Genomic DNA, 23,380 nt, shown 5'->3' with positions numbered 1-23,380 from the left:
TTTGTGGGTTTTAATCTTTAATAGTTATTTGAATCTATGGTAATGTAGTATATTTTATTTTAAAAAGTCAAGTTCTGGAATAAAAAGATGAATACATCAGAAGAAACATGCATACATATTAAAAAATTATTTTTCTGTGAAAAAATTTTAGTTCTTCAAGATAATAATGTCTAGTCACCAGAAGCAGGTGAATGAAGAAGCCTGACAACATAAAAAAAAAAACTTAGCTACATAAAGAACAAAATCAAGTAATAAAATTTCAGGCATAAATATGACAAGAAATTGAAGAAACTAAGTTGGTACTCTCCATGAAGCTCCATCAATGCTACTTAGCTTTCATAATACTACTGTGCAGGTTTCTGTGGGGAAAAGGTCATCAGCAGTCCCACCCAGCTTCAAACCCTGTGAACTACAAGAATAACCATCGTGACAAGATAAACCCTTGGATGCAAGGGTGACATGAATAAGGGAACCAATGACTTTCTGACTGCAAAGAACCTGCTCCAAGTCTATCCAGGAACTCAGGGCCGGCAAGTTCACAGTCCCCAAGGGTGAACCTACTACTATTATTTTGCCTCATTTAGGACATAGTATTAAATTGTCTTCAAAGTTCATATATCACTAACTGTAGATTAGTGCAGCTCTCACACCTCATCAGAAGAATTTCTTTGTGTAGTGGACAGTGTTTAATGCAGAAACTCATAACTCATCAAATTGCAGAGAAGGCTAATGGAGTGCTCAGCCACAAACCAGATATCATACCTACTCCCAAGGTCTAGGGACCATCGATGAGGAGGGGAGCAGAAGTTAAGAAGAAGGGGCAGAGAGACCTTTAAGAGAGAGAGGTTGGTGAGGGCCAGAGTAAAACAGTGCCTTCTGGGCATGACAGGACCACTGCGCACTCATCATTATCACAGCAGCTGTGGATGCCTGCGTAAGACTCACCCAGGATCAAGCCAGTCACCATCCTAGCATGGAGCCAGAAGCAGTTCATGAACCTTCACCCTAGCTGAGGAGCTATGGATGCTGACAGCTTCTGACAGAGGAAGAGTCACTTTTCTCTACAGGTGTGGCTCCTGGTAGGTTGACTACACTCCAGTGGAGGGCCCCACACCCAGAAGTATATGGACAAGACAAATTGAATTCAATGGCTTATGAAATAAAACAAATAAAAGAGGACATGAAATTGGGGGTCAGAAAGATGGGGACAAGTCTGGTGGGAGTTAAGGAGAGGAGCTGGGGATGAATCTGATCAAAATAAATCATATGACTTCTCAAAGAATCAATTAATTTTTTAAATTCAAAATGGAAAAATAGTAAAATGTACAAGGCTGTGTCAAGTTGACAGTTAATGCTAACTAGAAAACTGTATAAACAATTTTATTATAAACTTTCTATTAATACAAAGAAATATAATTTAAATGTGATTTCTACATTTGCATTGGAAATTATCTAGCAGGGGAAGCTTTCTAAGTGTTAAGTAGAGTTAGCAATAGGAGTGTGATAGAGCAGGGTGGAAGCAGAATCCTGTGCTCACTGAACTTCTCATGGTCTTTCTTTCTCATGTATATTTTACTTTAATGTTTAAGTAACAATGCAGTTAGTATAATGATGAAAAACAAGTAAATAATATTGTACCAAAATTAAAATAAATGTCAACAGATAATTTCAAGTGTTTGAAAATACATAAAATACTGTATGCTCTTGCAATGACCCGTCAGAACTTGACATCTGTGAGATGAAATGTTGCATTCTCTGTTGTCTGATGAGTCTTATTTCCCTCCAGACAGAGCCAAAGGAAGATCAAGAGCGGGGACCCACTTTGACTCAGCCCGGAGACGAAGTCGAGCCGTCCTGTATCACATTTCAGGACACCTGCAAAGAAGAGAAAAGAACAAATTGAAAATAAATAATGTAGGTGGTGTGTGTACATTGTGGACACCAGTTCCCCTGGAGAGCAATGTTTGATACACTAAGGAAAGGTTCCAGTTACTCATTTATTACACTTTTCAGCTTTCTTTTTCCCACTTTGGCTTGCATTTGCCTGTAAAGAACAAATAGGAAAGGCCAGCGTCATGAGGCATTTCTGTGAAACATATGCAATCATAGTGTTAGGACAGCACAGAGATTACAGTTCTGCCAGAGTGCAGAGTGCTGAGGGGCAAACCAGACAGACTGTGGATTGAGACACAGGACAGTGGAGCAGGTCACATGTATAGTTAGTGACTACTTTATAAACTTAATTTCAGTGTCAATGTTACTCTCTACCCCATTCCCCTTTGTGCCTTAACTAGGGAACCATGGGCCAATACAGGTCATCACTCCAGTTAAGACTTCACTCTGTACAAAACAGATGAAACTTTCAGACAGTGAGTTGAATCGCATTACATTGGAATCACAAGCTATCCTGATTAGGTTATAGAGTTTTACTTTTAGTGAATTACAGTAAGGGTTGCTTGTTGCAAGCACACTCCTGAACCAGTGTGCTCACCTCTCAAGGGCCATTGTGCCAGTAAAAGCTGCTTGTTTTGTTTTCATAGAGTTTTAATCACACATCACACCCTCAAGAAATTTACACTTACCTGGTTTTTAACACAAAGGAACTTCACCTGTGTGGAGAAAACCAGAACACCTTCAAACACAGCTTTTCAGTGTGCAGTCATTAGACTCTGTGCAGGCCTGTGGGGTGACTATGCATGGAAAATGAACATTCAGTCTAACTTGCCAGTGGATTCAGGAACAGTAGTATTTAGGATTCAGAACCCCTTTGGAAATTTGGTCCAGATGTCCTGGGAGCTGAGGACACAAGATGCTTTACAGCCCTACTTCGCAATCGGCACTATGGAGAGCCTTACAGCCAGAGTCCTGATGAAACAAGCCTTGCTTCTGCTGTTCAAAGTATCGATTTCTGTGCTTATTGCAAACAAAGAAAGGTGTCTAAACCCAGGGTGTGGCGAGCTACTTGAATACGCTACAAATGTGATTTGGCTTTAATGCGGTTCCTTTCTGGAAGTCACAGTCAGTGTTCTGGTCCACTCATGCTCCTGGGGTCATCCAACAAGCCTTGGCTGTTCTGCCATTCCCTCCTGTGGAAAGTCCAACACACTTGGTGGTGGGTGGAAGTTTGTTTTTTTGTTCTGACTTACTATGATAGATTTCTCTTTTGTTTTAGTGTGTGTGTGTGTGTGTGTGTGTGTGTGTGTGTGCCACTGATATTCATATATGCAGAGATTTGGTTATGCTGGAAGCCCACAGTCTTCTTGCTTTAGTTGAGAAGCATTTGCTTGAGATTCACTGAAACACTGCGTCTCGGTGAGATTAAACAGCATTTGTTGAGCCTTGCTATTTTCCCCTCTACATTTAACAAACTCTAAAGTGTTACTCAAAAATATGTATGAAAAAAGTTATAACTCCCAGTCCTTAGTGACTTGCTTAATTGCTGCTGTTCATTTCAGAAGTATAAACCCCAGAGGGGAGGGTAGTAACTGAGAATGCCTAGTCAGCCCAGGGACACTGATAGCACAGGTGCCCTGACTTCTGAAGCCAGGTGTGAAGTCTGCACTGGCCTCCAGCACTGTCTCCTTTTCAGTAGGATAGAAAGCCCCTAATGGTCAGACAGCAGGAAGAGAGAAGGAAGGCAGAAAGGCCCTGCACTTAGTGGGAAACAATCTTAGGGCAATTCTAGCTGCAGTAGCCCATGCACACAAAAATGACCTCTAACATTCGATCACACTAGCTATTTAAAATTTCCTTCCTTACATTCTTTTATTCAATTCTCAACGCAGGCTAGTACTATGTATTGTTTTTATTAGCTGCATCTTAACAAAGTGGGGGGGGGGACCAACTTTTGGGTTTTTTTTTTAAACTCTCTAAAGGGCTCAGACCTTAATTTTCTGCCTCAAATCACTGCCATATTGTTGAGTAGCTTTTCCCTATAGAAGATCCTATACTGCAATCACAGACAAAGGAACTCCTTAGGCCTGTGTCCAGGCTTGGGGATGGGAGGTAATACCTTTAACTTAAGCTCTAAGTTTGCCTGGAAGCTGTTGGGAAAAGACCTTAATTCCTTTTGATTTTGATTATTTACTCTATGAAATGAGAAGAGAATGAAGCTGGTCTACCCAGCAGAAATAAATGTTGTACAGGTTATAGGAGAGAGCCCCTCAGGAGTTTGAGAGAAATGCTAGCCGTGCCCAATATCATAAGCAGGAAGCCTTCCTCATTAGTACATCATCAAAGTCAGGCCTGTGTCAGGTGCACCCAGTGTTGCGACTGTAAGAAGATTTTTCTGCCCCCTTGTGCATTCAGAGGCCAGTTTCAAAGAAATATTGAAAAATACTTTAGAAAACCAACATCTTAATTGGGCTTTGGAGTTAACTAATACATTTGGATCGTTCATAGGATAAAAATTAACCAACTCAAGCATTATTGGTTCTAAAGCATGCCCCTCAAAATTAAGAAATAACAGCTGCTCAAAATCTATTATTTTTTGTTTAATACCTTGTTTTAGTCCTTGGACAAGCCCCATATGTTTGAGGATTATAAACACTGTGATGTTTCTTCCCTGTTTCCATGGATTCCATAATTTTGTGTACATGCATATCGTTTATGGTTCTAAGAATTGACTTGATTGTTAGAGACTCTGGTAGAGTCTTTCCACTCAGGTGACTGTGTAATGATGTATGCAGAAATGAATTATTGACCCTTCAAAAGCTAAGTCAAACCTGAGATGGATTGACTCCTAAGTATAGTTTTTAAATACGTGCTGTAACAATAATTTGACAATAACTTTAACTTACGTTCTTGAGGTAGTCTATGAAACTGACACCTTGCTGTTCACATTGAGAGATGTTCACATCTTGCTCAGCTTTTGTCTCAGCATTGCAGAGTTAAATGGAATCAATGTGACACAGAGTACACCTTTCCATGAGTGCCCAGTCCTCACTCTAGGCCTTCTTCTCTCACACTAGGTACAATCTGAGGCACTGCAACAAAATGGTAAAGATAGTAGCTATTTAGATAGAAGCATAAAGTACTCCTGCTAAATCCTGATAATTTCCCTTTATAAATGTTTAGGAATAAAGTTATAACTCAATCTACCATGTATAGGACTAGAAAGATGGCTCATCAACTAGGTACTTACTAGTCTTAAAGAGGACCTGGGTTTGGTTCCCAGTACCCAGATGGTAGATTAAAACTGCCTGTAACTCCTTTTCCAGGGAATTTGATACCCCTTTCTGGCCTCTATAAGCACCAGGTATGCATGTAATGCACAGGCACCCATGCAGATAAAAGTAGTCACACACATAAAACAAAATAAATAAACTTTAAAGAAAAGAATTTATTATATGCTATTATAACTTCAAAGTACCTTATCAACATTGGGAAGATGAATGTTTATGGACCCCAGCTCTCCTTTCTGTGCTCTTACATGAGCTTTACCACTCCCCACACACATAGCCCACAAACACACAAAGTATTTCATTGTCTCGGTTTTATGGCAAAGTCCAGGTTTGGAACTCACCCTCAACTACCAGGTGGGTAGTTGGATGGAACACAGGCAGTGGCACCAATTAACCATCTGGAAGTGAAACAGTGGCCCACTGTGGGGCGTGAGCATGACATGCTTGTGTCTACTTCCATGACTAGCAGGAAGTAGACACGTGCTGGGAACCCCTACCCTCAGACAAGGGGCGGAACCAATAATTCCAAGTCCTATCTCTGTTAATGGCCCTGGAATCCTCTGCTCGGAGGCTTCCTGAACACACAATATTTATCTGCCTTTCCCTCAGTGACTGAGACAAGGAAACAACACTGCAGCCCACAAGTACTATATATCCAAAACTTCTTTCTGTTCATTCGAGTTAAATTTCAAATCTAAATTCTCATTATTTTTCTTGCATTTTTCATTAATTACAGTCAAAGCAAAGTCTATAAGTACCTGGCCGCATGCTTGTGGAATTTCCACACTTGCTGTTGTTGAGGCTCCTTTTGTCTCATAGCAACAAGGAAACTGTTCATGGGTTTGAACTGCTTTCAAAGCAAAGTGCTTCAGCAGCCTTCAAAAGCTCTAGCTAGTCTTTGTTAATCGGCTGTGTGGCGAACATTACCTTCCTCCCCTAAGTAGCTGCTTCTCTCCTTCTTACTGGGTGGTCCATTGCTGAATATATTATCCATATTAATCAAAGTAATTAGGTTTTGGTTCCAATAAAAAAATGTCACCAATACCCACAATGCACAAAAGCATGTGCCACCTAGTATATTTTTAGAGGAAAGCAAGCAGATGTTTACAACTGAATGCTGGTCATCTCTACCTTTGGGGAGATGGGGGTGGAGGACGGGAAGATATCTTTGCTGACATCAGCAGAATCTCAGGTCAGAGATGACTGTCATCTGAAATCCACCCATCTGCAGACAGTGCTCATACTAAGGAAGATGCAAATATGCCTTCGTTGTTCCATTATGTATAGGATGACACTTGCAACTGGATGCTATTAGATGACATTTGAGATAACTGTCTTTTTGTTTTTTAATGACCAAAATCTAGATTACTCACATAAGTCACAATCTTCAGAATACTGTGCATATAGCAAAGATCACTGTTTAATTTTAGTCCAGTAACAAGTAGGACATGCTCTAAGAAGTGTGTTATTAGGGTAGTTTTGGTTTTATAGGAACCCCATAGAGGGTGCCAATAAAAATCTACATCGTGTGTATTTGGGCTAGAGATGGCTTAGAGTTTAAGATGACTCAGAACATATACTGCTTCTACAGAGGAGCTGAGCTCGGTCTCCATTCCCCATGTCAGGTGTCCCCCAAATGCTTGTAGCTCCATTTTCAAGAAATTCAACAAACTCCTTTGCTTTTTTGGGCATCTGCATTTATGTGTATAAACCAATAGATTTCCTGGCCAATCACTCAATGTGTAAATAAGCAATGAGTTCAGCAGATGATGTATGAGCCTGTAGCTTATATACTAAATGCTGACAGTGAGCTTTTTAAATGTATAGGAACACACTCTGAACCAGTAGTAAGATTACATTACAAACACATAAAGCAGGAACATATATCTATTACTAAGATCAATAATATGTACTATGCATAATTATCAATGAGATTCAGTATTTTCCTGTAGAGCAGCATCACAGATAGGTCATGGTGTTACAGTGGCCTGCATCTTCCCTGAGTGACAGGATTTTCATCTTACTTGGAATCTTGTGGAACCAGCATCACAATGAAGCCTGTAGTGGACTGCGGCACAGTTGGGTAGAACAGGACAGTAGACTCATGTTTGATTTTACAAGTCACTTGTAAGGTATTTGATGTTGAGTGTGTGGGTGGTCCTAGCTCCTGCAGTGTGCATTTAGGGCTGTTCAGTCTCCATTTCTAATCATATGCCTCTTTGTTCCTTCTCTTCTTTGTGTCTTTATCTACAGAATGTGTTTGTAGATAAACCAGCATTTCCAGAATACAAGGTTTCTGATGCAAAAAAATCCAAGTTCATCCTGTTGCATTTCAGCACTTTCAAAGCTGGCTGGGACTGGCTCATTCTGCTGGCAACATTTTATGTAGCTGTGACAGTACCTTACAACGTGTGCTTCATTGGCAATGAGGACCTGTCCACAACTCGGAGCACAACAGTCAGTGACATTGCAGTGGAGATTCTTTTCATTATAGGTAAGATCCAGTAACTTCTCATCTGAGAGATTTGCAGGTGGGAAGCAAGTATGTTCCAGAATTTTCTGTGGAAAATTTGAACTGAGGTTCATTTTCCAGGGTGTGTCTCAGCCCGTAATGCAAATTTTGGAGACTCACATGCTTGTATTTCTGAAAATTGCTTCTTCCAGTTTTCCTGATGTTCCTGTGTTGAAACATGTAAGCTAATACCCCATGTTTCTATATTTATTTTATTAAAAAAATGGCTCAAAGGAAGATGTAGTGTCTGTTGTTTGGATTCTGACATCCTTGGAGATAGTATGCAAAGTCAGAGATGAGTTTAGCAAAAACCCACAAGTAGAATCAGAGAATGGTTCAGGATATCCTAAGTGTGTGGTTATTTCACAGTGTTTCAAATGGACTCAGCAAGTGACCTGCCTACAGAAGCAAAGAGAAAGCAGAGGGCTTAGTTACCTAAGATAATCAAGAGAGGTAGTATCTGATTTTACCTAAGGAGACCCCAAGGGATGATTGCTCCCAGTATTTACTTCTAGAAGCCTGACAATTTCAGTAGACTGATATTGGCTTGACTGTATAGACCTTTTTCTGTGACTGAATGTTAGTATGTGTTTGCTCTAGACAGGTGTGCCTGCTCTCCCCATGAATCCTGCCCCAGTTATCACTGCATCTGTGAGCCCTGCTTGTTAGGACCCTAGCTCACACCCCCAAAGTGGTCACTGTAGTGTGTTAGACCACTAGATGGCAATGATGTCTAGTTGCATACCTGGGGAAAGCTATAAAATCAATTTAATTTTTTTCAATTAAATACATTAATTATGAAGAAATTATAAGAATAAAGAAATCTGTTTGATCATGATGAAACAACATATTGTACTATTACAGCTTGAATTTAAAATAAAGTCATAGACATATTGGATGTGCCAATTTCCCAGTCCACTTGGTTTTGTATCCTCTTAGTTTGATGTTTCCTTGTATGGATTTGTGACTAACACAATGATACTGTCATCACCCTGGAAACATTCTCAATATCAAAGTCAAAGTTCTGAAGGAATCGGGCTTTTGTTGCAGATCTGAGCCTAGTTTCCTTCTATGTAATAAGTTCACAAAGTCTCATCAAGCACCAGGTCCGAGTGTCTGTTAAGCTCACATGCTATCATCTTTCTCATGTGCCCATTTACAGTTCCTTCATCTCAGCAAAGCTGTTTCTTGACTTTTCTTGGCCATATTGTCCTGGTATTTGTTTGAAAACTCATGGAGTCAGGAATCTGTTCTGAGACTGGCAGAGGATGGCCTGTTTGTTCATGAGAACTCATACTCTGAGAAAGATTTATTTGTTTGGGGTATGTTTTCCTGTGGAAGACTGATGGAGACTGGTTTGTTCCTCTGATTCTGCTCTCAGTTCTTCTGTGTTCTTCCTGTAATTTCTGTGGATTAGGTAGCAAATCAATTCTCACAGTTCCCAGCACCCACCACCACTAACTAATCTCTTGCTGTTTTTACCCAGTTGTGTTTATGCAACGACTGCCTTACAGCTGGCGACACGGCTCTGCCAGCACTATGAAACCCTGCCTTGAAACTCTGGCTGACTGACTTAATGTCACAGGCAGTAGGGATTTGCTTGCAATTTTCTGCTGTTGCTACCTTGCTATTTTAAATTAGTTTAAGCACGTGGACAACTTATAACACATTTGAAAATGGTCTTTAGTACAATTTCTCCTGCTATGTTTACCCTGGCTTTTATCATGTGCATCTTTTCTTAAAGGTGGCCAAGTTATGACACATGGAGTAATAACAGGTCATGGCACCACACACCTGTAATTCTACCACTCCACAGGCAGAAGCAGGAAGACCCAGAGTTGAAGGCCAGATGGGGCTACACATTGAAACTTTATGTTCAAAGCCCGAGATAATAAAACTAATACTATGAATAAAAATACATTCTACCTATAGTACTAGATCGTCACAATACTAAGTATTTGTGCCACTTTTATTAGTTTTCACTTGGAGGCTTCTAAGCCTCACTATTGAACTGTTCAGTCCATCCAGGTCCATAAAAGAGGGCTTGGAAAGTACAAGTTTCATTGTGCCTGAATGATGATGTTTAAAAAAAAGTTATGTTTTATTATTTGCGCTATTGCCAGTGTTAGACAATATGTGTCCTTTTCAAATGGGGAATAATTAAATGTTACATGCAGAAAAGTTTCTTAGTCAGAATTAAAGATGGGAGATGATAAATTTCTTTGGGGGATTTATAATACATTTTAGCACTGTAAATCCTCAAAGAAATCCTATGCTGAACAAACCTATTTAAATGTGATTTACAAGCATCTTGCTGGATTTACTTTACCCCAGAACTCATCCTCCTCAGATCAGTTAGCAATGCTCTTTTGGCATGATTGAAAAATGCCATGCCTAGCTTTATTCATCAGGAGGAAAACATCTGACTACAGAGTTAGTCAAGGCGACTTGAAACTCCTAGCTGCCCTCTCAGTCTCATCGTGTAAGCCACATTTGCTCAAGATGACAGAGACTCTCCCTGTAAATTCCTGTATTCATGGAAAGAAGACAGGAAGTTGAACCTTCACTTTTTTACTTTCTGCCCCATTGTTATGAACAAAGGAACAAAGTTGAGTGGAGTGTTTCATAAGGCAGGCTCACGTTGACTAAACCTGCCATAGCACTGGAGACTTGATGTTACCATTGTATGGCTTTTTACCTTGCTATGAAGGTACCTTACTACTTTCTGTAGCATTTGAATAAGTAGCCATTTTAAAAATGATAATTTTCATCAATGGTGCTTTATTTCCAAACCTTATAACATAGCCATGCTTTGAACATTACAAATTGTGTCACACAAGTTGGCTCAGCAGGTGTCTACTCTGTTCCCATTCTAAAAATTCCAAAGAGCCCAGGGGTGTGCATGAAGCAGTGTGCATAGTCCTGGGAGTGAGCTGTGAATTGTCTCAGTTTGCTGGTGTCTGGTGTAGGAACAAAGAGGTTACTAATTACTCTAACAGGCTTAACTTTGGAGGCTACTTTGTAAGACTATAGCACCCAACTTGGTCTCTTCAGAGACATCTGAGAAAGTTGAACACCATAGGAAAGAAGGAAAAACAGGGCCATGGCACTGTTAGGTACTGTATGGTCATCTTAGCCTTGAGTCACTGAACTCTTTACAACGACTCTGGAACAACACAATAAAAAGACAAATGGGAGGTGCCTAAATGCAGTGTTAAGAGCAAAGGATTTTAAGAATGGAAAGAATATGTGAAATGTAAAATGCATAGGTAATCCCAGATACTACATGGAATAAATAAAACGGTCCTCATTTCTGAACACAGCACAGTAACAGTGTGATTTCTGAAGAGTTAAAAGGGAAATCTTCAAAGACCCTAGAGAAAGAAGACAATTGATCTATTTACACAGATACTAACTAGGCTGAAATGTGACTTCACACAGTAGGGGTGGAAGGTGATAGGCTGTAACTGACTCACTAGAGAAGCATCAGCTCCTCCTCCTCTCTCCTTCCTCCCACCCTTTCCATCCCTCAACCCCTCCTTTCCCTGTTCTTTCCTCTTCCTTTCTTTTCTTTGTCTCCTGGCCATCTTTTTTCTTTCCATCCCTCCTCTTTTCTACAGTCCCTCCAGAAGAGCAGACACAACGAAAACATTTCCACAAAACAAAGCTGTCGTGTCCCTCACAGTTTCTCATTCAAGGGACTATTTAAATGTTGGGGGGATTCTCATTTCGTTCTACCCAAAATGGAAGTAACCCCCCAAAAAGGAGCAAATTTAAGGTAAGAAAAGAAAGCTTAGCTAGGTGGTGATGGCGCACGCCTTTAATCCCAGCACTCAGAAGGCAGAGCCAGGGGGATCTCTGTGAGTTTGAGGCCAGCCTGGTTTACAGAGTGAGATCCAGGATGGGTACCAAAACTACACAGAGAAATCCTGTCTCCAAAAACAAAAAAACAAAGAGAGAGAGAGAAAGAAAAAAGAAAACTTAAGAAGAAAATTGAACAAATAAGTTAATAAATTAACAGTCAGAGGGAAAAAATGGTATTATACTAGTGGAACAAAAAAGAAATCAAGTTACAATGGACCTGCTGATAAAAATGCTAGTGGACTTAACTAAATGCTGGTGTGTTTTATGTTTTCTTAAGTGGGCAGAAGATAAAGATTTTTAAACCATGATGACCAAAGGAAAAGATACCAGGTAGATACATTTTGGAATGCTCAAAGTAAGTGCAAAAAACTTGAACCTTAAATGTATGCAATGAATTGTATATATGTAAAAAAGTAAAATCAGAATATCATCATCAGACCACTGATTCTAAAACAAGGAAGAAAAAGAAAATATCAAATATGATGAATCCAAAGAAAAATGATGAGTAAAACCACACAAGGAAGGACTAGGCCAACATGATACGATGAATGAAGTAACAGGCAGTTAAAATAGATAAGTGATTTTTTTTTTAAGCTAAAGCATTTGATGGGGGTCAATTCACGCTTTAAAGAGGCAGTAGTCCAATGGATTTTTAAAATACGCTGATTAGAGATCTTATACAAAACACTCAGAAAATAAGAACTAAGGGAATGTGAGGGTCTTCTGTGTACACAGATGTGAAATGAGCCAGGTGTGGTGCCGCATGCATGGTCAGAGGACAAAATTTAGGCATCCACAGTGTGAGCCCTGGAATCAACCTCAGGTGGTCAGGATTGGCAGCAGGCACCTCTCTTGTAAAGGCATCTCACTGGCTTCTCAGTATTTTATTAAGCTATAAAGAAAAGTGAGGGCTGGGAATGGTGGTGCACTTCTTAAACCCCAGCACCCAGGAAACACATGCAGTTAGATCTCTGTGAATTCTAGGCCAGCCTGTTTTACATGGTGAGTTCCAAGCCAGTGAAGGCTCCATAGGAGGAAAGAGAGAAAAGGAAGAGAGGAAGATGAAGAGAGAGGAGGGAGGAAGGAAGGAAGGTGGAATGGCTTACCTCATCAGATAGTGTGCAGCACATGTTCCAGCTGTCACTAGAGACAGAAGAACATTACATGTCAATAAGAGAAAGATGCTGTTTGAAGATTAAACATTATGAATATATGCACATATATACATATGCTCATATGAAATAATATTGCCTGAAAATACACAAAAATCTTATGACAGATTATATGTAATTATCTTAAAAAGAAAAAGAAAAAAGGGCTCTATTCACATGGTATTAACTTCTGAAACTACCACAGCAATGTTTAGACTTGGGGACTTGGAAAGCACAGTTGACTGGATGTTTCAGTATCACACTAGGAAGTTTTCAAAGCCTTCATTGGTGACCAATTCTCTGCTGTGCAGACCCCCGACCCCTTTGATACCAGCAGTACCCACTGTCCATTGGTGATAACCAGCAGTACCCACTGTCCATTGGTGACAACCAGCAGTACCCACTGTCCATTGGTGACAACCAGCAGTACCTGCTGTCCATTGGTGACAACCAGCAGTACCTGCTATCCATTAGTGACAACCAGCAGTACCTGTTGTCCATTGGTAACAATCAGCAGTACCTGCTGTCCATTGGTGACAACCAGAAGTACCTACTGTCTATTGGTGATAATCAGTAGTACCTGCTGTCCATTGATAACAACCAGCAGTACCCCCTGTCCATTGGTGACAATCAGTTGTCTCCAGTATATGCAGTTATTTCCATTTCCAGGACACATTATCAAATAAAGCAAGCAGAATCTGCCAGGTGACTTGCAGCATGCTGCCATTTATATAAAAGTCGTGAGAGCATCTTCAAGGTAAATTTACCTGAAAATGCTTCCATTTCCTTTGGAGAATTATATTAGAAATGAATGTGCTTATCTGTGTCTCAGGGATAGGGTCTTGAGAATAGTGATAAGATAGACTGTAGCTAGAGTTTTCCTGCCTAGCCACAGTCAGGACAAATCTGTTTCACCCTCCAGTCTCACAGCCGCTCAGACCCAACCGAATAAACACACAGAGACTTATATTGCTTATAAACTGTATGACTGTGACAGGCTTCTAGCTAGCTATTCTTATATCTTAAATTAACCCATTTCTATTAGTCTATAAGTTGCCACATGGCTTGTGGCTTACCGGTATCTTTACATTTTGCTTGTCATGGCGGTGGCTGGCAGCGTCTCCCTCACTCAGCCTTCTACTTCCCAGAATTCTTCTCTCTGCTTGTCCCACCTATACTTCCTGCTTGGCTACTGGCCAATCAGTGTTTTATTTATTAACCAATCAGAGCAATGCATTTGACATACAGAACATCCCACAGCAATAGACTATTATTTATCTTGGTGCAAGTGCCTTAATTTTGAGAAGTAATTTTTTATTGCTGAGTAAAAAAAGTTAATGAGATTAATATTTAAAACAAAATTTAAATTTAAATCCTAGATGTCAGCTAAATAATTGCTACTCAATTTGAAAAAGAATGAGAAACATAAACAAACAAATAAAAAAGGTAGCCTAGTGCTGTGCCATACATCTGTCATCTCCAGCACTCAGGACGCTGTGTTGGAAGGACTGTGAATTTGATGTCAGCCTGGGCTATAGAGCTGGGGGAAGGGGAAGGAGGAAAAAGGGAGGGCAGTGAAGGAGTAAAGGTAAGATTAGAAATTAATGTTGTAGGTAACAAAGAGAATCGAAAACAATTTGGTAAGATCTGATGAGGTGGAAAATGAGCATATAACAAAATTCAGTCCTCTGTCTAGATGGGGAATTGCTTTCAGATGCATGCAAGGAAACGTGGAGGTTTACTGGGACTTACTATTTATAGAAGCGACACAATTTAAAAAAAAAAAAAGCAGACTTCCATCAGCAAGCATGGACTCTGGTGCTCAGTGCATCCAATGAGAAAAGGAATCTAGCATGAAAATGAGCAAAGGAAACTTTTGTGAGTAACGTTCATTTCTGTGTTAGGGTGGTTGCATCCTTTCCTGTTAGTCCAGGCTACTACTTTCACACTGCATCATCAGTTTAACTAATTGTGTGTGACAGAGGCTAAACATCCAACAAAACAACGTTTTACAGTTAAGCCTTCACAGAAATAGAAATGCTATCTGATCTAAAGCACTGGCCTCTCATCAACACCCCCTTTCGCAATACATATTATGTAATGTCTTCTTAAACACTACAACACTGTAATCGTAATATGGGGCAGAGTACAAAATAAGCCATTCATGGTATTTCTTCTATATTTCAATTTTTAATGTCTGTAGTATGACAGCACCCAAAGACAGAAAAAGTCAAAATTTCCACATTATTTTAATAAATTAACTTGGAATTATGAACATTTGTTGAAGGTTGGGCAATAAGAACTGCTTGGCTAAGTATCCATAAGAGCAGACACATTGTACATGATAACATAGACTAAGAAGTAGGTAATTCAAGTAGGGAGAGGGGGCCAAGATGAGCACCAGACCTTGAGTGAGGAAGTGACAAAATACAGTGGAGGTCCAGCTCACTAGGGCAGTTGTTATGTGAGACCATCCTGCCCAGGACTGAACATGAGCACCTTTGCCCACTGACCCCATGACCATTGTCACAATCCAGACATCCTGTACCTGCTTGAGAAGCACATTGTTCCCTTTATCATGAGTTAAATTAGCTTCCTGTGTTGACTTAGGAACTCTTAGTTTACTGAGTCTCAGAGGGGTTTTGACACACAAGTACAGGGAACAGTTTACATTCAGCCATCAAGACTATGTCATTTGGTATTGATTTAATTACAACTTACATATTCACAAATGATTTTACTCAAAAAATATGAACAGGTTTATCATAACCACAGTATTTCTTTAATACAATAAAAAGTAAAAGATACTTTTATTCTATCTGATTATTTTATTTATTCTTATTTTTGTTAATAACATTTTTATTAACCAATGTTTCTGTTGACTTATAAAAGCCCACATTTTGCTGTGTTGGAATCTGCTTTTTATATCACCTAATTTTTATTATAACCTTCTGGGTGTAATTAACACAGGCATATCTGTTGCTACAGCAAAACCAAGCAGTTTATGCACAGCTGGTTCATTACTCTCAAGCCAGACTAGAACCTGAAAGCCTTCATTTGGAAAACAGATAGTCATGTGGATCTCTAGCACTGTTATATTGGGAAGCCTCACTCACTATTCAACTGCTGAGAGAAGCATCCTCTGCCGAAATATCCATTAACACAAGACAGGAAAAGTGTGGCAAGTTTTGTTCCAGATTTTATTTATATGCAGGGGTCCTCAAAAAAGAAAAGGAAGAGCCCAAAAAAACTGTTAGGCTGAAGCTGATTTATCTATCTATTTGCTTTGTATGTATGTACTCTCATACGTGTGTGCAGGGCCACTCAGTGGAGCATGTGAACGTTCAGGCCAGGGGTCAACATTAGTGTTTTCTTCAGTGCTGTTCACTTCATTTTCTGAAATGGGGTCTCTCCCCGAGCTCAGATTTCATTGTTTGTTTAGACTGACTGGCCAGCAAGCTCTAAGGGAAGCTGGTGTTCCTCTAGCGCTGGAATTAACAGGCACGTGCCACCATGCCCAGCTTCATATACTGGTGCTGAGGGTGACAGCTCAGGTCCTAGCGCCTGCCTAGTGATTGAGCCATCACCCAGCCCCACATACTTTTAAAACAAAGAACAGTATGTAGTGATAAAGCAACAACAACAGAGAAGCCTTGGGCTGGGGGTGGTAATTTTGGTGATAGTGTGTGGGAAAGATACTGTGGGCTTAGTAGAAGATAAGCAGCATTTTGATATGTACACTGCTGCAGCTCCATTTTCAGCATCACCGCTGTCTTCCACATTAAAAATGGTCTCCAGACACAGAGAATGAGGAACTTTAGGACTTACTGACAGGCAGAAAAGGGACAACAAAGGACGTTCCCTGCTTTGTCTTTTATGCCTTCAGCTCAAAGCAGAATGCGAAGTGGTGCCTCTTGGGGTGGCACAGTCTAAACCCATCAATGCTCTTAATACCATATCTTCTGTTCATTTTAATAACATAATTTTCAAGAAAGAAAAACATGGAGTTCATTTGTACATGTTGAATAAAGCAGATAATTCTAAGCCTGAGGAACACTAGGACATTTCCCACCCACAGCTTTCAGGAGCAACGTACCTGGGGTCTCATTTACTAATACACAGTCTACTCAGCGTCCTTTGTGAAAAATAGAATACAAGGTCCCTCAAATGCTATCATCTCATATCTAAATCCCGACAAGCTTCCTTCACCTGTGCTGTGACACAAGGCTGGTGTGCATAGAATGACCCCAATGTCCAACATCTGAGGCATTCAATCCAGAGCACCCTCATCCTGTTTCCCATCAGCACATCTAAGAACAAGAGAAAGATTTCGCCCCAGTTCTTTTCACCCTGCTCAGTCTGATGAGATCTGAAAGTATGAGCTGGGCTTCCTGTAATGTAGTCTAGAAGACATCATAATCTAAAAGCTTAATCACCAACTTTAGAATAGCTAGGACTTGTTTACTTAATAACTTCATCCTCTGTGAAATCTGAATTGATTCCTAGTAGAACTGGACCCACAGGTCATTCTTCAATGACATGACAGTGAGAGGGGAAGACCAGAAGATGAGAAGATACCAATAGCTGAGGAGCCCCCAGCTGGATCAGGCCCTCTGGATAAGTGAGACAATTGATTAGTTTGATCTGTTTGGGAGGCATCCAGGCACTGGGACCAGGACCTGTCCTCAGTGCATGAGCTGGCTGTTTGGAACCTGGGGCTTATACAGGGACACCTGGCTCAGCCTGGGAGGAGGAGACTGGACCTGCCTGGACTGAATCTACCAGGTTGAACTCAATCCCCAGGGGAGTCTTTGCCCTGGAGGAGATGGGAATGGGGGGTGGGCTAGGGATAAGGTGGGGTGGAGCAGGGAGAACAAGGGAATCCATGGCTGATATGTAAAATTAAATTAAATTATAAAATTAAAAATATAAATAAATAAATAAATGAAAAAAAGAAATACAGTGCTACAGGAAAAAGAAGAACAAGAAGAAGAAAAGAAGAAGAGGAGAAGAAGAAGAAAAGAAGAAGAAGAGAAGAAGAAAGAAGAAGAGAAGAAGAAAGAAGAAGGAGGAGGAGGAAGAGGAGGAGGAGGAGGAGGAGAAGGAGAAGGAGAAGGAGAAGGAGAAGGAGAAGGAGAAGGAGAAGGAGAAGGAGAAGGAGAAGGAGAAGGAGAAGGAGAAGGAGAAGGAGAAGGAGAAGGAGAAGGAGAAGGAGAAGGAGAAGGAGAAGGAGAAGGAGAAGGAAGAAGAAGAAGAAGAAGAAGAAGAAGAAGAAGAAGAAGAAGAAGAAGAAGAAGAAGAAGAAGAAGAAGAAGAAGAAGAAGAAGAAGAAGAAAAGCTGGGACTAAGATGTTTTACACAAGCCATGCCCTGTACCAAGGAAGTTTACTAAGAAGTACAGCATTTTATATACTATTTATGGGGGTAAATGGGACAGTCAGCGGAAAGCTATACCAATGGGATGAAGTCATCCAGAAGCTAATCAAGGACTGCTGTGTAAGGGGAACACAGGATGTCTCCCGGGCATCAGAGACCAAGCACATAGTGGACTTGGACCGATAACCATAGTCCATTAAGTTGGGAGGAGTTAGACTCTCAGGATCTGAAGCTGGGGCTCCCCCAAGGCCCTAGCCCCTGGCTATTGTTGCTCTATCAAGCACATATGAAGCACATTTCTCCATGTATCAGGGCCTCAGGGAAAGACGTGGTTCAACCTGGCCCTCAACACCTAGTAGTACACACAAGTGCATGCTTGTTTATAACCTCCTCTCCCCACATTGTGCTCTTTATTGTAAGTCTTTATAACTTTGCTGTTCCTACCTCATGTGGGACTGTTTATGTTATCCAACTCCTGTCAGGGCTGTGGTCCCTATTGGAACCTGAATCTTAAAGAGGGAGTACATTTCTACCAGGAACATCATGTGTCCTTTCTTTCTCTCCTTTTTTCAAATCTCAAAAGGACCTGAAAGAAAATAGGTGTTCTAGAGTCATTCCTTTGCATATAGTCATTTTCCTGAAATATACAAAGATACGTTGCTTTTCCCCTTAGTTAAAGAACTAAAATTAATGATGCTGACTTAGACACTGGAAGAACATGTATGTTACAATAAAGTCAAATTTTCATAGTAATAAAAGAATTCAGTTTTATCTTAAATGACTTGATTATACATTCTGAATCAACCAAAGTATTTTGAATCTAAGGAGCAGCAGCGAGGTGTCCCATGTCACAGTCTTCAGGAACACAAGTGCCTGGGGATCATTTACCATTGAAAGGGTCAGAGACCAAGGCAGTTAGAAATGTTGATTGTCTAGCATTCATTATCTTTTGTGGTTTCGGGACCTCATACCCACCTCTCTCCTTTTTCAGTCCCATCATTCCTCCTCTTCACATTTTCTACCTGTTTTATACTCAGACAGGGTAGTAACAAGGCCTACACCTGAATGCAGTCCAGTATACACATTTGAACCCTGAGCAGGTGTAGGAGACTCTTCCCAGCACTTTGTACATCCTTTCATAGTGAACCTTTTGTTGACTAATCATCTTTTACCAACTCAAAGAACTGTTCATAGTCAGGGCTTACAGTTGAATTTGACCCCAATTGTGGCTGTAACTCTTAGAATATCAATACTTCCATATTCCAAGATCATATATATCTTGAAAACTGATATATGAGTAAATCATGCTGAGCATACCTTAATTTCTGACCAGAAATGAAGCAATGCTTACTGGACTACTAAAGAACTATTTCCTTTTGAATCCAGGAATAAGTCCTCAAAACCCAGAAAACAACCTCACTACTTCAGATTCCTATCAAAGTGTAACACAGTGCCCTATATCAAAAGGGGGAGAGAATGTATCAGAATACCTACAGGAAACAGGACATCATTAAGAAAACTACTATTTCCATGTTTTTTTTTAAGCTGCCAAATAAGTTACCTTAAAAACACCTGTTCAAGCACTTCTTCAAACAGAATATTTATTTTGTAATCATAATGTTCAAACATGGTTCAAGTATTACCTCCTTGACCTTTCTAGAACCTTCATCGCTATGGGCAGATGAAGTGCTATGGTGAGTGAGCTATCAATATTTGTGACCTGATGGGGCTTCTTAACTGTGTGAAACTGCAAGGCAGTGTTTTCTTTAACTGACCTAAGTTTTAGCAAATGATATTTTTCTTGAGCAAAGCATAAGTGGTTCATTTTTGCCTTTAAAAAGTATTTTATTTGCCTTGTTCCTATTAGTCAGACCCATGAACTTTTGACGTCATCCCCAGCATTCTTTGCTATAAACAAAATCATACTCATTAGCGGTGTTCTGAACAATTTTTTTTTTCAGAGCTGGGATTCTAACTTGGAGCCTTTGCCCATGTTAAACAAACATTCTTCTGCTGAGCTATATCCCTAGGTCTTGGTATTGTTTTATTTTGCTTGTTTTTTGAGACAAACCCTTATATTGTGGCCAAGGTTTGTCTTCAGCCTATGAGCCCCTGCCTCTAGAATGATAGGATTACAAGCTTGTACCAGCATACACAAGGGCAGTATCATGTTTTGATTTATTTAAATTGACATCTGTTCACATATTATTCTAGTTCTATAAGCTTTAAAATAGAAAAGACAAAGCAAAACAAACAAATGGTCCTTAGTCATCCTTTCCAAGCATCTGTGACCCCTGATACGTCTTCCTGGAAGTTACGTCTTATACTCCCCTCAATGTATTGTCACCATGGTATGTGCTCATTTGGAAATGGTTTCTCATAACATTTTAATAGGAATATTTTCCCATTCTATGAACATTTCTAAAAACCTCTTATAAATGTAGAATATTGTATCATGGTATATAATTGCCTATTTACCTATATCTTAATTTTAAAAATCCAAGATGACTTTTTGCCACTCAAGTAAAAAATTATAATAAACATTGCTCTGAAAACATATTTGTTCACTCACTAAATAAATCTATAGTAAGTTCTTGTTATTTTTCAAATACTGTCTTGGATATGAGCTGGAAGACCAGGGCAAACAGACAAGACCCTTGACCTTCTAGAATTTACTCCCTAATAGGAAACAAGCAGGAAACAAAAAAATGAAAACTTATACCAAGCCAGACAGTGGTGAATTGATGCAGAAATATAAAGCAGAAAAATAGGAACATGTGGTGATATATTGTGTACCCTAATAAAGCTTGCCTGAGGATCAGAGAACAGAGCCAGTCACTAGATAGAGGGCAGACAGTGGTGGCACATACCTTAATCCTATCACTAGGGAGGCAGAGATCCATCTGGATCTCTGTGAGTTCAAGGCCACAATGGAAACAGAGCCAGGCAGTGGTGGCACAGACCTTTAATCCAAGTACTGGGAAGCATGCACACCATTAATCCCAGGAAGTGATGGCAAGACGGAGAAAGGAGTATAAGGCATGAGGAAACAGGAACTAAAGTAGTTGAGCTGAGACCTTTCCTGGTGAAGACTCAGAGGATTTCAGTGAGAGGATTTGTGGAGTTGGTGAGGTAATAGGTGGTAGCTGTGACTTACTCTGCTTCTCTAATCTTTTAGCTTTTACTCCAATATCTGGTACTTGGTTTTTTATTATAAGACGATTTAAGATTTCAGCAACAGAATGAATAGACTGCAATTTTGAGGAATGGCTATGGAAAGTGTTATAGAGAATTTGATACTTAAATAAAGGAGCAAGGAAATGAAATAACTTGCTTATGATTGAAGGGATAAGAGTTTATGCAAGGGGAACAACAAGTGCAGAAGACTTTGTATAGAGTGATTTTTCAGAAGGAACCCAACAAAATTATTAGGCAGGAATGTTGGTTATATATACATACACACATACATATAAAACATTCTTCAAAAGTTGTTCTCCATCAAATTATTCTAAGTGGTGTTTCTTGGTTAATAAAGCTCTAGTCAAAATGCAATCTGTCCCTGATAGTATTTATTATGGTGATAACTATATTGAGAAATTCTAGGTGGCATTGTTGCTTTCTGATTTTTTTACAGTACTTTAAAGTGACTTCACTTAACAGAACAGTTTACTTAAAATAGTATCAATATTTTTGTATATTATTATTTATGCCCAGAGTTGTATTTGTCTGACAAACACAAAGCTAACCTCACAATGCACACAAATGCCCGGATCTAACATGTGTGAGATGCCCAGCATCCCCAGCGGTGCTCACCCCTAATGCACCTGTAACTATAAATACGAAGGGACACGTGCTCATAAAATATGAAAACATTTGCTGCTTGTTTTGAAAGAGGCAGGGATATGAAGAGTGGAATGTTACTAAGTTTAGAAACCCAGAAGAAACTTGTGACTTCTTGATTTAGAGGCATCTCAGAGGAGTGAGAGGTTTGTTCCACTTGGCTATTACTTGCTATGTCCTTCTCTCCTCTTCCTGCTCTTTCCAGCACAGCTAAAACATACTGTTCTCTGAGTAAAAATGGCATTATTAAGATGACTGATGTTTCTCAGTCCAACCCTTGAAGTTAGCAATTGCCATTAAAGTAACCTCATCTCTCCTAATCACCCCAGGAGGTTTTATTTTATTTTGAAAAATGGAAGTTAAATATATTGCATATCTACAATGTAACAAATTCAGAAACTATAGTCTCATGTTTTTAACAAAGTAAAATAAATAATATAAAACAAAAACTATAATATCAAAGTTGGATAAGGCAAACCAACAGAAGGAAAAGAGCCTGAAGAGAAGGCAAAAGAATCAGAAACACCTCAGGAGTCCTATAAAAACACTAAACCCAAAGCTATGACAAATATGCAGAGGACCTGGTGCAGACCTGTGCAGGCCTCTGCTTGCTGCTTTTGTTCATTTATTTTTGGTTGGGAGACTTTTAGTTGCTACTTCTATTTCAGTAAGGGTTATAGTTCTGTTTAAATTTCTTTTTTTTTTAATGCAATACTGTTTATTTAACTTCAAAAACATTTCAGCATTCTAAACATAAAAAAATAACAGAATGTTGCAAATTGCATTTAGGTACAGAGGGTTCTTGAACTTTTATTGATGCAGTAGTTCCTTGCTTTGCTGACAAGATGATGAGTTCTACAGTTTGTTTAAAAAGAGTTTAATATCTATGGCACTTAACTGAAGAAAAAAATCCAAACACTTCTCATGCCAGCTGACCCCTCCCCCCTTTTCCACAACTAAGAATGTCAGCAGAATGCTACGTCACTATATACAAAAACAAGACAACCTGAAGCAAAATGGATGCCCCACCACAGTATCAACAGGTCCAGCCTCACAGTGCACGCCCTGAGCTATGGCCCCCTCCAAAAGTCATCTTCCCCGAATAACCTTCATGCCAATCAAGGAGCATCAGGAATCTGTCTGGGTTGTTTTGTTCTCTTTACAAACTATAGATATGTACACCTGACAACTCAGGGTTTCTAGCCAATAACCAACCATATAGTTAACACTACCTTACGAGTTGAAAACATCTTCAAATGTCTTTTCGCACCAACAGCAAAGTGCACAGAGTGAGGAGAACATGAGAGTGCCTTTTCATTTTAAAAATGTTTGGAGCTATGTACAACTTTGATACAGTTTCAGGGCACTCCGGACACCCATGGCCACTTCATGTAAACCACTGACACTTTGAGAAAGTACAATATGATCATGATCAAATCTTGTAATTAAACCTA

General features: G+C 39.7%; 1 protein-coding gene across 2 annotated transcripts in view; it reads left to right on the top strand.

Annotated features, from left to right (window-relative positions):
• Positions 1-23,380, top strand: part of Kcnh8 (potassium voltage-gated channel subfamily H member 8) — a 373,224-nt gene that overhangs the window by 200,495 nt on the left and 149,349 nt on the right. For both annotated transcript variants that reach the window (XM_076557538.1, XM_076557539.1), the window contains exons 4-5: positions 1,787-1,914; positions 7,437-7,677. In XM_076557538.1, coding sequence (XP_076413653.1) covers positions 1,787-1,914; positions 7,437-7,677 — 369 coding nt within the window. The remainder of the gene's footprint in view (positions 1-1,786; positions 1,915-7,436; positions 7,678-23,380) is intronic.

The sequence above is a fragment of the Peromyscus maniculatus genome, chromosome 21, assembly GCF_049852395.1.
Source record: "Peromyscus maniculatus bairdii isolate BWxNUB_F1_BW_parent chromosome 21, HU_Pman_BW_mat_3.1, whole genome shotgun sequence".
NCBI classification, from domain to species: domain Eukaryota; kingdom Metazoa; phylum Chordata; class Mammalia; order Rodentia; family Cricetidae; genus Peromyscus; species Peromyscus maniculatus.
This window is presented reverse-complemented; position numbering and strand designations above follow the sequence as displayed.